This window comes from Equus caballus, chromosome 4 (assembly GCF_041296265.1).
Source record: "Equus caballus isolate H_3958 breed thoroughbred chromosome 4, TB-T2T, whole genome shotgun sequence".
Taxonomy (NCBI): Eukaryota; Metazoa; Chordata; class Mammalia; order Perissodactyla; family Equidae; genus Equus; species Equus caballus.
This window is the reverse complement of record NC_091687.1, coordinates 83,584,424-83,597,074: the sequence shown is the minus strand read 5'-3', so window position 1 is coordinate 83,597,074 and position 12,651 is coordinate 83,584,424. Positions and strand designations below refer to the sequence as shown.

The window sequence follows — 12,651 nt, the reverse complement described above, 5'->3', positions numbered from 1 at the left end:
TGTGTAAAATTGCTTTTTACAACATCTTTAAATGTCCAAGTACTACTGTCCCTCCAGGTCTATCTCAGATGCTGCTTTCTTTTAAAGATTGGCACCTGAGCTAACATCTGTTGCCAATCTTTTTTTTTTTTTTTTCCTTTCTCCCCAAAGACCCCCAGTATATAGTTGTATATTCTGGTTGTAGGTCCTTCTGGCACTGCTATGTGAGACGCTGCCTCAGCGTGTTCTGACTAGTGGTGCTAGGTCTGTGCCCCGGAGCTGAACCCACAAAACCCTGGGCGGCCAAAGCAGAGTGTGTGAACTTAACCACTCAGCCATGGGCCGGCCCCCGTTGCTGCTTTTTTAAGAAACCTTTCTCTTATCTACTGAAGTGACTCTCCTTCTCCTATAGAATAATAATGCTAACATTTATTGAACCTTAATGTGTGCCAGGTACTGTTCTAAGCTATACAACACTCTATGAAGCAGATATTATTAACATCCTTATTTTAGAATCCAGATCTCTTACCAGACCTTTCTATTGTCTTACACTTTGCTAAAATTAAGAAATAAGGCAATAAAATCCCACACAATTTGTATTATATGTTATCTGACGAGCTCTACATTAGTATAGTAAAATACCCTCTATTATGGAGCATCATATTCAAAGATATAAATAAGGTCTAAATATCCAGACTACTTTTTGAGAAAAATGATACTTAGAGGCCCTCAAAGTTGGTTTGGTTATTCATATATATTGTGAGTATATATATGAATGAAACTAGGTATTAGTGCCTATGGATTTTATACAATTAAAACAAATTTCAAATTAAATACAGAGAAATAATAAAAAATTCTTCATCACATATGTATATTTATGATTATACTTACTAAACAGTTGTGAGTTAGGATTTGCCGTAACTTCTGACCATGTGACTTCACTACTCACTGCTGTACTGAACTTTAAGTTCAATGTGCTTCAGTCTGTGTTATGCAGTGGCTTGGTTCTCTTCTTTTTCTATTGACCTTTGGTGAAGCCTTCATTCACATGGTACCAACTCAGTCATAAGCATAAGCACTGAAGTATTAGGACTATATTCAGTTAAATTTGAGCATACTGATAATCTGTGCTTATATATTTTATTTCTATAGAAATTCACGAGACAAATTGAAAAAGAAAATCAGAATTTGAGAAATATTGTTAGTAAATGATTTGGTTTCCAAAACAGATTGTTAGGCATAGGTTAATATGCAGTTTTATTTTTACTTGTTATCATATCTTTGACTTGCATATAACTTTTGTCATACGCACAACATATGAAAAATTTCCATGTTTATACTCAGGCTTTTCCTGAGTTGTAAAGGGCATGAGTAGGGCGTAGACACAGAGAAATTGCAGCAAGGAAGAGTTAAATGCTTTTAAAAAAACAGATGTAAGTCTTTTTTTCTTTTAAATCTGAGACTTTATTTAAAGTGTTCCATAAAACCTTTGGTAATATTTTAAACTGGAAATTTGTAAAATTTGTCTTTTCAGAGGCTAAGAATATTGTACACGAAGATTCTTGATGTTCTTGAGCAAATCCCTAAAAATGCAGCATATAGAAAGTATACAGAACAGATTACGAATGAGAAGTTGGGGATGGTTAAAGCGGTAAGTAGATGACTTGATTTCGTTTTCTTGGATTTATGGTCTCCAACGCAACATTAACCAAAAAAATTCAGTTGCTTGTTTTTTTGCCTATTCTACATACTTTTCTCTCTTCTTTCTCTTCTTCCTTCCAAGCTTTTCTTCCATCTTTCTCACTTTCATTCAGCAAGCAAATTCATGTTTGCTGAGTGCTTTCTATGTGCGAGGCATTATTAAATAATGGAGTGAAAGAATCAGATGAAGTCCCTTCCGTAAGTTAATAGTGTAGCTTTCTTTTACTTCCCTATCAAGTTCTTTATTGATGTTTTACTTGTCTATGGATACATCAATCTTCATCTTTCTCTAATTTCAGAGTAGAGAAGAAAGAAAGCAAACCAAACAAAAAAATGTGTGTTGTATTTAAAGAAAACTGTCAGAAATCACTATTGTAAAAGGTGCTTTGTTGCAAAGAGAAGAGGACCAAGTTATTGAGCATCGTTATGGACTGAACGTTTGTGTCCCCCCAGAATTTGTATGTTGAAGCCCTAACTCCCCAGTGTGGCTGGAACCTCTGAAGAAGTAATTAAGGTTAATGAGGTCACAAGAAGGGTGCCCTGATCCAGTAGGATTGCTGTCCTTTAAGAGACACCAGAGAGCTCATGCTCTCTCTGCCCTATAAGGACACATTGAGAAGGTGGCTATCTGAAAGACCAGAAAGCGATCCTGTCAGACCTTGATCTTGGATGTCCAGTCTCCAGAACTGTGAGAACATAAATTTTTGCTGTTGAAGCCACCCAGTCTGTGGTATTTTGTTATGACGGCCCAAGCAGGCTATGACAAGCGTTTTACAACTTCTGAATCAAAGGCCCTGGACAGGCACACAGCAGACTGTGTCTTATTTTTTTATACCAAACTATATTGACTTGTTAAATTCTCACACCACCAGTTATTTCGTGGACTTTTGTAGTTACCCAAAATTACATTTGGATAAATGTAATTTAAATTTAAATGTAATTTAAAAAAAATTATAAATTTGGAATGTTCATAAACTCCAAATATAATTTACATACATGCAATAAGTGGTCCTAACATATTTTTCTTATTAGATTACCAAATGCTATAGTTCAAAGAGAATTCTTATCTTTTCCTTAGGTGTACAGCAAAACAGTGCAGTTTGATTTGAAATTTTTATTCTTAGCTTGGCAATTCTGGAAATAATTTACAGATTAAAGTCTCTGAGGGGGAAGTAAACTTTTTTTTTTTGATTTCATGTTTTCCTCAAGGAAAATGGGCTCGTGTATTTTTTTCTCATCGCAGAATAAGGAATTACCCTTTTTCATTTCATAGGTGAATCTCTACAACTCAGTCTTTGATTCTTTCTCTGCTTTCCTTCTCTGTAAGCTCGTTCCCCTTTAATCATTGCTTTTCTGTTTTCTCTTTTTAGCCTCCCATTTTATTATCAACTTCAGATAGCCTCAAAAATGTATTTAGCTTGTTCCTATCTTAAAAGAAAAAGAAAACTGTATCCTTATAATTTCCTTTACTTTTGCCCTATTTCTGTCTTTTCTCTACTAGCCAATATCAACCAAAGAATAGTTCACTGCCATTACTTTCATTTATTAGTTCTAAAATCCTTTTCTCTGACCTGGGCTGTTTCAATTGCCTTAGAAGTAATTGGTCTGTGTATAATTCCATCATACTTCATTATATATCCCACACTGCCAATAGAGTGATTTTTTTAAATACATAAATCTGATGATGGTATCTTCCCTTTTAAAAACCTTACTATAATTTCCTGTTGAGTGTTTCTGAAAGGTTGAGTTTAAGGATTTACGCAGGGCTGGTTGTGTGAAACTCACATAGTTACCTTTATCTGCATGATTTTGTTTTTTTCCAACAGTTTTTGCTCACTTCATGTCTTTGTGTCATGTTTTGGTAATTCTTGCAGTATGTCAAACTTTTTCATTATTATTATATTTGTTTTGATGATCTGTGATCAGTGATCTTTGATGTTACTGTTGTAATTGTTTTGGAGTGCCACAGACCACACCCACATAAAATGGTAAACTTAATTGATAAATCTTGTATGTGTTCTGACTGGTCCACCGACCGGCCATTCCCCCGTCTCCTCCTCAGGCCTCTCTATTCCCTGAGATGCAACAATATTAAAATTAGACCAATTAATAATCCTACAATGGCCTCCATGTGTTCAACTGAAAGGAAGAGTCGGACATCTCTCACTTTAAATCAAAAGCTAGAAATGATTAAGCTTAGTGAGGAAGGCATGTTGAAAGCCGAGATAGCCCAAAAGCTGGGCCTCTTGTCCCAAACTGTTAGCCAAGTTGTGAATACAAAGGAAAAGTTCTTAAAGAAAGGTAAAAGTGCTACTTGTGAACACAACAAATGCTTAGAAAGCGAAACAGCCTTATTGCTGATATGGAGAAAGTTTTAATGATCTGGATGGAAGATCAAACCAACCACAACATTCTCTTAAGCCAAAGCCTAATCCTCTTCAATTCTGTGAAGGCTGAGAGAGGAGGAAGCTGCAAAAGAAGAGTTTGAAGCTATCAGAGCTTGGTTCCTGAGGTTTAAAGAAAGAAACTGTCTTCATAACAAAAGTGCAAAGTAAAGCAGCAACTGCTAATGTAGAAGCTGCAGCAAGTTATCCGGAAGATGTAGCAAAGATGGTTAATGAAGGTGACCACACTAAATAGCAGATATTCAGTGTAGACAAAACTGCCTTCTATTGGAAGAAGATGTCATCTAGGACTTTCCTAGCTAAAGAGGAGAAGTCAGTGCCTGGCTTCAAAGCTTCAAGGGACAGGCTGATTCTTGTTAGGGGCCAGTGCAGCTGGTGAGTTTAAGTTGAAGCCAGTGCTCATTTATCATTCTGAAAATCCTGGGGCCCTTAAGAATTATGCTAAAGCTACTCTGCCTGTGCTCTAGAAATGTAACAACAAAGCCTAGGTGACAGCACATCTGTTTACAACGTGATTAGTAAAATATTTACTAAATATTTTAAACCCACTGTTGAGATCTACTGCTCAGAAGAAAGATTCCTTTCGAACTATTCCTGCTCACTGTCAATGTACCTGGTCATCCAAGGGCCCTGATGGAGATGTACAAGAAGATTAATGTTGTTTTCATGCCTGCTAACCCAACATCCATTCTGCAGCATATGGATCAAGGATTAATTTTGACTTTCAAGCCTTATTTAAGAAATTCATTTTTTAAGTCTGTACTGCCAGAGGTAGTGATTCCTCTGATGAATCTGGGCAAAGTAAATTGAAAACTGTATGAAAAGGATTCACCATTCTAGATGCCATTAAGAACATACATGATTCACGTGAAGAGATCAAAATATCAACATTAACAGGAGTTTGGAAGAAGTGGATCCCAGCCCTCGTGAGTGACTTTGAGGGCTTCAAGCCTTCAGTGGAGGAAGTAACTGTAGATGTGGTGGAAATAGCAAGAGAACTAGCGTTAAAAGTGGAACTTGAAGACGTGAGAGAGCTGCAGTCTCATGCTAAAACTTTAACGTTGCTTCTTTTTTTTTTTTTTTTTTTTTAAAGATTTTATTTTTTCCTTTTTCTCCCCAAAGCCCCCCGGTACATAGTTGTGTATTCTTCGTTGTGGGTTCTTCTAGTTGTGGCATGTGGGACGCTGCCTCAGCGTGGTCTGACGAGCAGTGCCATGTCCGCGCCCAGGATTCGAACCAACGAAACACTGGGCCGCCTGCGGCGGAGCGCGTGAACTTAACCACTCGGCCACGGGGCCAGCCCCTAACGTTGCTTCTTATGGAGGAGCAAAGAGAGTGGTTTCTTGAGATGGAAACTACTCCTGGTGAAGATGCTATAAAGATTGTTGAAATGACAAAGGATTTAGAAAATTACATAAACTTAATTGATAGAGCAGCGGCAGGGTTTGAGAGGACTGACTCCAATTTTGAAAGAAGTTCTACTGTGGGTAAAATGCTATCAAACAGCATTGCATGCTACAGAGAAATTGTGAGATGGAGAGTCAATCGATGTGGCAAACTTCATTGTTGTCTTATTTTGAGAACTTGCCAGAGCCACCCTGACGTTCAGCAGCCTCCACCCTAATCAGTCCACAGCCATCAACATAGAGGTGAGACCCTCACCAGCAAAAAGATTGTGACTCGCTGAAGGCTCAGATGATGAGTAACATTTTTTAGCAATAGTATATTTTTAAATTAAAGTATGTACCTTGTTTTTTTATACATAATGTTATTGCACTTAATAGACTACAGTACGGTAACTTTTATATGTACTGGGAAGCCAAAAAATTTGGGTAATTTTACTGCAATATTCACTTTATTGTGGTGGTCTGGAATGGAATCCTCAGTATCTCTGAGGTATGCCTGTATGTGAGAAGATAGTAAGTGCAGTGAAGGAAAATAAAAAGGAGAAATGATGTGTACCAGGGTGATGAGGGATGTTACAATTTGTATTAATTTCCTGTAGCTGCTGTGACAAATTATCGCAAACTTGGTGGCTTAAAATAATAGAAATTTATTCTCTTACATTCCTGGAAGCCAGAAGTCTAAACCAGTATCAGGGGCCCAAATCAAGGTGTCAGCAGGGCTGCGAGCCCTTTGGAGGCTCTAGAGTAGAATCTGTTCCTTGCCTCTCCCAGCTCTGATGGCTTTTGGCATTCCTTGGCTTGTGACCACATCACTCCAGTCTCTGCCTCTGTGGTCACATTACTTTGTCTTCTATGTGTGATTTCCCTCTGCCTCTGTCTTATAAGGACAGCTGTAATTGTATTTAGGGCCCACTTGGATAATCTAGGATAATCTCCCCTTCTCAAGATTCTTAACTTAATCATGTCTGCAACGTATTTGCCTTATAAGGTAACGTTCATAGGTTCTAGGGATTAGTTGATGTACATCTTGTGGGACATTATTCAACCTACGACAGTATGAATTGTGTGGTCCTCAGACTGGTCCTCATTGAGAAGATAATATATGAGCGAAGACTTGGATGGAAGTGAAGGAACAAGCCATACAGATATGCTGGATCAGCTAGCAGATGCCCTGAGGCAGGAACATGCCAGTTGCTATAGAAAATATCTTTTTTTTTTTTTTTTAAGATTGGCACCTTAGCTAACATCTGTTGCCAGTCTTCTCTTTTTTCCTCTTCTCCCCAAAACCCCCCAGTACCTAGGTGTATATTCTAGTTGTGAGTGCCTCTATGTGCTATGTGGGACGGCACTTAAGCATGGCCTGATGAGTGGTGCCATGTTTGCACCCAGGATCCAAACTGGCGAAACCCTGGGCTGCCGAAGCAGAGCATACCAACTTAACCACTTGGCACGGGGCCAGCCCCAGTATCTTTGGTGTTTTCTTTCCTCTTTTCATTCCATTTACGGGCCAAAAAAACCACTCAATTTACACTTTATTTACATATGCATGTGTATGTATAGGACATGGTTTCTGGCTCTCAAAAAGCTCAGTTTACTAGAACATAAATACATGTCTTTGAATGTTTTAAGTGCTATATTAGCGTTTCTTTTTTTCTTTTTTGGGTGAGGAAGATTGGCCCTGAGCTGATACATGTTGCCAATCTTTCTCTTTTTGCTTGAGGAAGATTGTCACTGAGCTAACATCTGTGGCAGTCTTCCTCTATTTTGTATGTGGGATGAAGCCACAGCATGGCTTGATGAGCAGTGTGTAGGTCCATGCCCAGGATCTGAACCTGTGAACCCTGGACCGCCGAAGTGGAGCACACAAGCTTAACCACTACACCACTGGGCAGGCCCAGGGTTTCTTTTTAAAACCCCTTTTATTGAAGAATTATGTATATAAAGAAATGTGCAGAAGTCATAAGTGTAAAGCTTGACGAATTTTCACAAAGTAATTACACCCATTTTAACATCAAATCAAACAAGAAGACATTTCCAGAATGCCAAAATCATCTCTTGTTCTCCCCCGAGTTACTACCTTCCTGAGGATAACTAGTCTCTGACCTGTAACACCACAGAATCATTTTGCCTGCTTTGAACTTTTTATAAATGGAATCATTGTATGTATTCTTTTGTGTCTGATTTCTTTTGCTTAATATTATGTTTGAGAAAATCATCTGTGTTATTCAATGTAGGTTGTAGTTTGTTCATTCTCGTTGCTATATAGTATTCTACTATATCCAAATACTATAATTCATTCTATTGTATATAGTCATTTGGATTGTTTCTAGTTTGGGACTATAATTTGTGCCGTGAGCATTCTTGAACATGTCATTTGCTCAATGTATTATGAATTTCTGTTTGGTATATACCTAGGAGTGGAATTCTGGGTCATGGGTTAGGATTTATTTTTAATGCTAATGCTCTCAGAGGAAATACAGGAAATACTAAGAAAATAAAGTGATATTTTAAAACCTGTATTTTAGAAAGACTGAATTATGCATTATATTTCTTACCCTTAATAAGCATGTCAGTAAGCATTTAACGCTTTTTAATATCAAGATAGAAAAGCAATAAAATAGTAGAGAGATGAAATGAGTTTCCACCAAATATTTGGTGAAAATTAGTAAGGGTATGATAAAAGAAAAATTATGTTTGTTATTTTAAGTGCTTTTTTATATGAGTTTTTAAAATATGTGATTGAAACATTCAGATATTATGCTCCTTCATATAAATATTTCTTTCTTTATTTCCTTAAATTATAGGAACCAGATGTTAAAAAATTAGAAGACCAACTTCAAGGTGGCCAAATAGAAGAGGTGATTCTTCAGGTAAAGAAAAAGCTGAATGTTTAGATATTTGGGTTTAAGTGTTCAGAGGCACAATGTATAGAGGCACAAAACTGACATTCTAGAAAGAGAGGAAAATGGAATTTCTTTATTTATATCAACCCATCAAATATAAGACTAATCACATATAGGAAATACTTCTAACATGGGTGTGAAAGTTAAATATTTATCATTGGTTGTAACTTGAATTTATGAGACTGCTGTTGGAAGTTTGGAGTTTGATAACTCTTTGAATTAATCAGTTCTTGTTAACTTACCTTAGTTTAAATTAGTAACACAATATTACTGTTATTTGAATAATTTCATCTTTTTAGATGCAAATGCTTTTAAGTTTTAAAGGTGTAGTATATTTTTGTATGGAAAAATACAGGTCTTTTGACTCATAAAATTAAAATAGACTTTTATTTTTATTTTTGACCATTGGATTAACACATCTATGCTGGTAAGAATGCTGCGATTTTTAATTAAATCAGGGGAAATGATGCCTTTTTTAAAACTAGTTGTGTATTTTTTCCCCAATTACTAGTAAGATTAAACTTTTAAAATGTTTTTGTATTTCCTGTTTTATAAATTATATCATTAATATTTCACTCTATCATTTGTTTTTAGTGTTTTTCTTATATATTTCTTTGAGTGCTTTTTAAAATAAAAGAGAGATTAACCTTCAACTTTTGCCCATGTTGTCTGTACATTTCTTTTTAATCTGTTCTTTGTCTTTTGTCTTCAATTGAATGTTTTCTCTCATATGTAGCACCCTTCCCCTGAGATACCCCCCCCAAATTATAGATTTAGAATGTCTTCCCTTCATAGGGGTCTGATAAATACTCAATTCTGTTTCATTTAATTTTTACAGTTTTTTGTATTTAAAAATGTCACCATTCTTAAGTTTGTTGTCTTTTATCAATGGACAAATAAAAGGAGATATTGGGTAATATTGGAGATTAGGGAGGTATGTCACCAACAGACATGATGTTACAAATTCAAAAGAATTGTTAGATGCCTCTATTAAAAGAGGAAGAGGGTATTCCAACAGCTTTCTGTGAATGTGAACTGTTTCAGTCATTCAAGGGCCTGTTTTTCTGGCTTTTCTATTCATTTGCTGGGTTGATGTAGTGTTATGGGAACTTGCTGCAAACTTCTTGTTCCTCTTTCTTTTCTCCCTGATTTCACTTTGATCATGACTTTAGTTTAGTTGATACCGTTATCTATCATACAATTATAATCTTAGGGTACGTTAAGTATTTTTAAGCTAGTTGTGCAGTTCTCCACATTTTCATGGGCAATATTAAGGTTAAATTAATTTTAATAATGTTTTATTTAATATAGTATATCTAAAATATTATCACTGAAACATATCAATGTAAAAAAAATTTAGATATTTCACATTCTTTTTTTATACTAAGTCTTTAAAATATGGTCTGTATTTTATGCTTGCAGCACATCTGAATTTGAACTAGCTGCATTTCAAGCGCTCACTCAGTAGTCACATGTAGGTAGTGACAGCCATATTGAACAGCCCATTTCTGGAGGGATAATATGAGAAGAATGAGGAAAGGATAGTGTTAGAAGCCAGAGAAGAGGGAGGGTGTTGGCAACAGGAGCCATGTGTAGCTGGGTCCAGCTCCTTGAAATAGGGCTGACTTCAATGATGTTCAGGTCCCGGCACCCTCTCAACACTGTACAGTACCTTGGGGGCATAGCGAAAGCATGAGTGTTCAAGAGACCCAGGCCAAAGGGTAGTCAGGGAAACAGCCATTCTAAGGGATATTTTTAATCAGCATTTATACTGTTTTCTCATTTCAGCATTAGTAAATAACTCTGCCCCTAGATTTCCATTAATCTACTCTTTAACTCATTGTATACATTTTAGACTGTTGCTGCTCAACATAGATTGGCTGTTCTGGGCCACTGACATAAATGAGACATTGCCTTTTAACTATAGAATTATAGGCTCTGATAGAGTCTAAGCACTTATTCTGTTTGAATTTTTTCTCTGATGTCCTGCTAAGTGTTCAACAGTGTTCTTCTAAGTTAGCCAGAGTTGTCATAGGTCCTTTTGTTGTAGAAAAAGTGTGAAATAAAAAGATACCTAAAATATATTTGCTAAATATGTTATAAATTGTGTTTGAAAGGAAAAATTAAAGATTACATAATCTGATTAAGGAAAGTAATTCAATAGTAAATATTTTTTGTGCACCATTGTATTCTCTTACATTCTGTAGATCACTGTTTTACAAATTTATAGGTCTCAAGTGATTATAGGTCATGAAATCAGTTAGATCGGTTGTGACTAGCATTTTTTAAAAAGTAGAATAGAAAATAGAATGTATTACAGCTAGTAAAGATAATGATATTTTTAGCTTTGTTTTGCTTATATATGTGTACTGTGAATCCTTTAGTAAAATGTATTCTTTTTACTAAGGGCCATGATAAAATAAAATTTGAAAGTCATTGGCATAGATTAAGAGACATGAATTTATAGTCTAACGGTGAAACAGACAATTATGATTGAAAATTCATCACCTAAACTTTTGAACACTCTAGTAGCAAATTTTAATCAAATAGAAGAAATCAAAAGCCATCCTTTCTTACTCATGATGATTGTGTAGCTATGAGAATTAAGGTAATTTAATAATGTTCAGCATTTGATAGTGGAACAGCCTATTATCAGCTATTAATATGAAAGTAGTAGCTGTAATAGTTATATTTCACTTTTTAGCTATGATAAATATCTATTAAACAATATAATCAAATGATCTTTTTAAAAAATTTTATTAACAGGCTGAAAATGAACTAAGCCTGGCGAGAAAAATGATCCAGTGGAAACCATGGGAGCCTTTAGTGGAAGAGCCTCCTGCTAACCAGTGGAAATGGCCAATATAACCCGTAATAAATGCCTTGTATGATGATGGGAAACTGATGTAATTAAATGTTCCATTCTATTAAGAATGTTTCAATATTATTGACATCTTATATCATCAAGAAAATTCATACAGAACATATTTAAGAGACATGTTCAAATTGATGAATATGGTAATAGGGCCTTGCGAATCACTTTTTGATTTATAAAGCATTCATTCAAATTATTTCAAAGATGATATTTTTTTAAACAGAGAGGTTATGGGAAGATTTGAAAGTTAGTCGGAAAAAAATGCTATTGATTTTCAGTACAGAGGCCATGTTCAAAAGGTGAAGTATTTTTAGTAGTATCTTCAGCACATAATTTAATTTTTTATTCTGAAAAAAGCAGAAAAGGTACTTAATTATTATTCTTGTTTATACAAATTTATAGGTTACTGTTTGAAGTGAAATAGTAAAAACCATCAAATTAGAATTCACTCACCCTGAGCTAACATCTGTACCAGTATTCCTCTATGTTGTATGTGGGTCGCTGCCACAGCATGGCCACCAATGAGTGGTGTAGGTCCACGCCCAGCAACTGAATCCAGGCCGCCGAAGTGGAGCAGGCTGAACTTAACCACTAGGCCATGGGGCTGGCCCGCCTATCATTTCTAAATATTCATGTTTGATATTTCTCATCTTCAAAGATAGCACTTTTGGTGTTGTGTGTGTGTATGGGAGCATGTGTGTGTGTGTTTTGCTATCTCTTGTAACCAAGCAGAATCAGAATTTTCAGAATAAGAAAAAATGCTGTATTTTTCCTTTTCCAATATATTTCTCCCCCTATAGAGCTGTAAATTGAATGCTAAATAAATGTTAAGTTGAAGTGGATTGAGTTACTTTTTAGCAGTCAAACTGAAAGAGAAAGCTTCTATGGGGGAAATGGGAAAAGCATTAGAGGGAGAGTCAGAAGTCTAGGGGTTCTCATTCTCATGGTTCTAGTGCCATCACAGACTCAGAGACTAATTGGAGACAAGTTGTCAATCTCTCAGAATGGCCCGTTTCCTTCTCTATAAAAGAAGTTGAATTTATGATTTATCATTGCCAGTTCAGTTCTAAACATTTGCTTTAATATATAATACGTTAAATTTATTGAGGTCAAAATATATGATCCTAAAGCATGTTTGCATAGATGCTTTCAAGCTATTTTTCTAACTAACCATGTTTTCAGGTCCTTTGGGCACATAAAAACAGAAAGATGTCTTGATGTGCCTTTGTCATACTTTCAGCCCCACTTTCTCCCAGATTCTTCGGCGTCTTACATATTTCACCAAAAGAAGTCATGTGGCTGTTAATTAAAGGGGACCTTATTGATGTTTGTATTAGAAATACTAGTTGTAGAATAGTAGTAGTCATGGTAATAATATAATG

The 12,651-nt window shown here is 35.7% G+C and overlaps 1 protein-coding gene across 2 annotated transcripts in view; it reads left to right on the top strand.

Annotated features, from left to right (window-relative positions):
• Window positions 1-12,111, top strand: part of NDUFA5 (NADH:ubiquinone oxidoreductase subunit A5) — a 35,070-nt gene extending 22,959 nt beyond the window's left edge. The window contains exons 4-6 of one of the 2 annotated variants that reach the window (XM_070264287.1): window positions 1,514-1,630; window positions 8,296-8,361; window positions 11,161-12,111. In XM_070264287.1, coding sequence (XP_070120388.1) covers window positions 1,514-1,630; window positions 8,296-8,361; window positions 11,161-11,262 — 285 coding nt within the window. In that variant the 3' untranslated portion in view covers window positions 11,263-12,111. The remainder of the gene's footprint in view (window positions 1-1,513; window positions 1,631-8,295; window positions 8,362-11,160) is intronic. The other variant, NM_001309295.1, reaches the window with a different exon arrangement.
• Window positions 12,112-12,651: the final 540 nt, after the last annotated feature.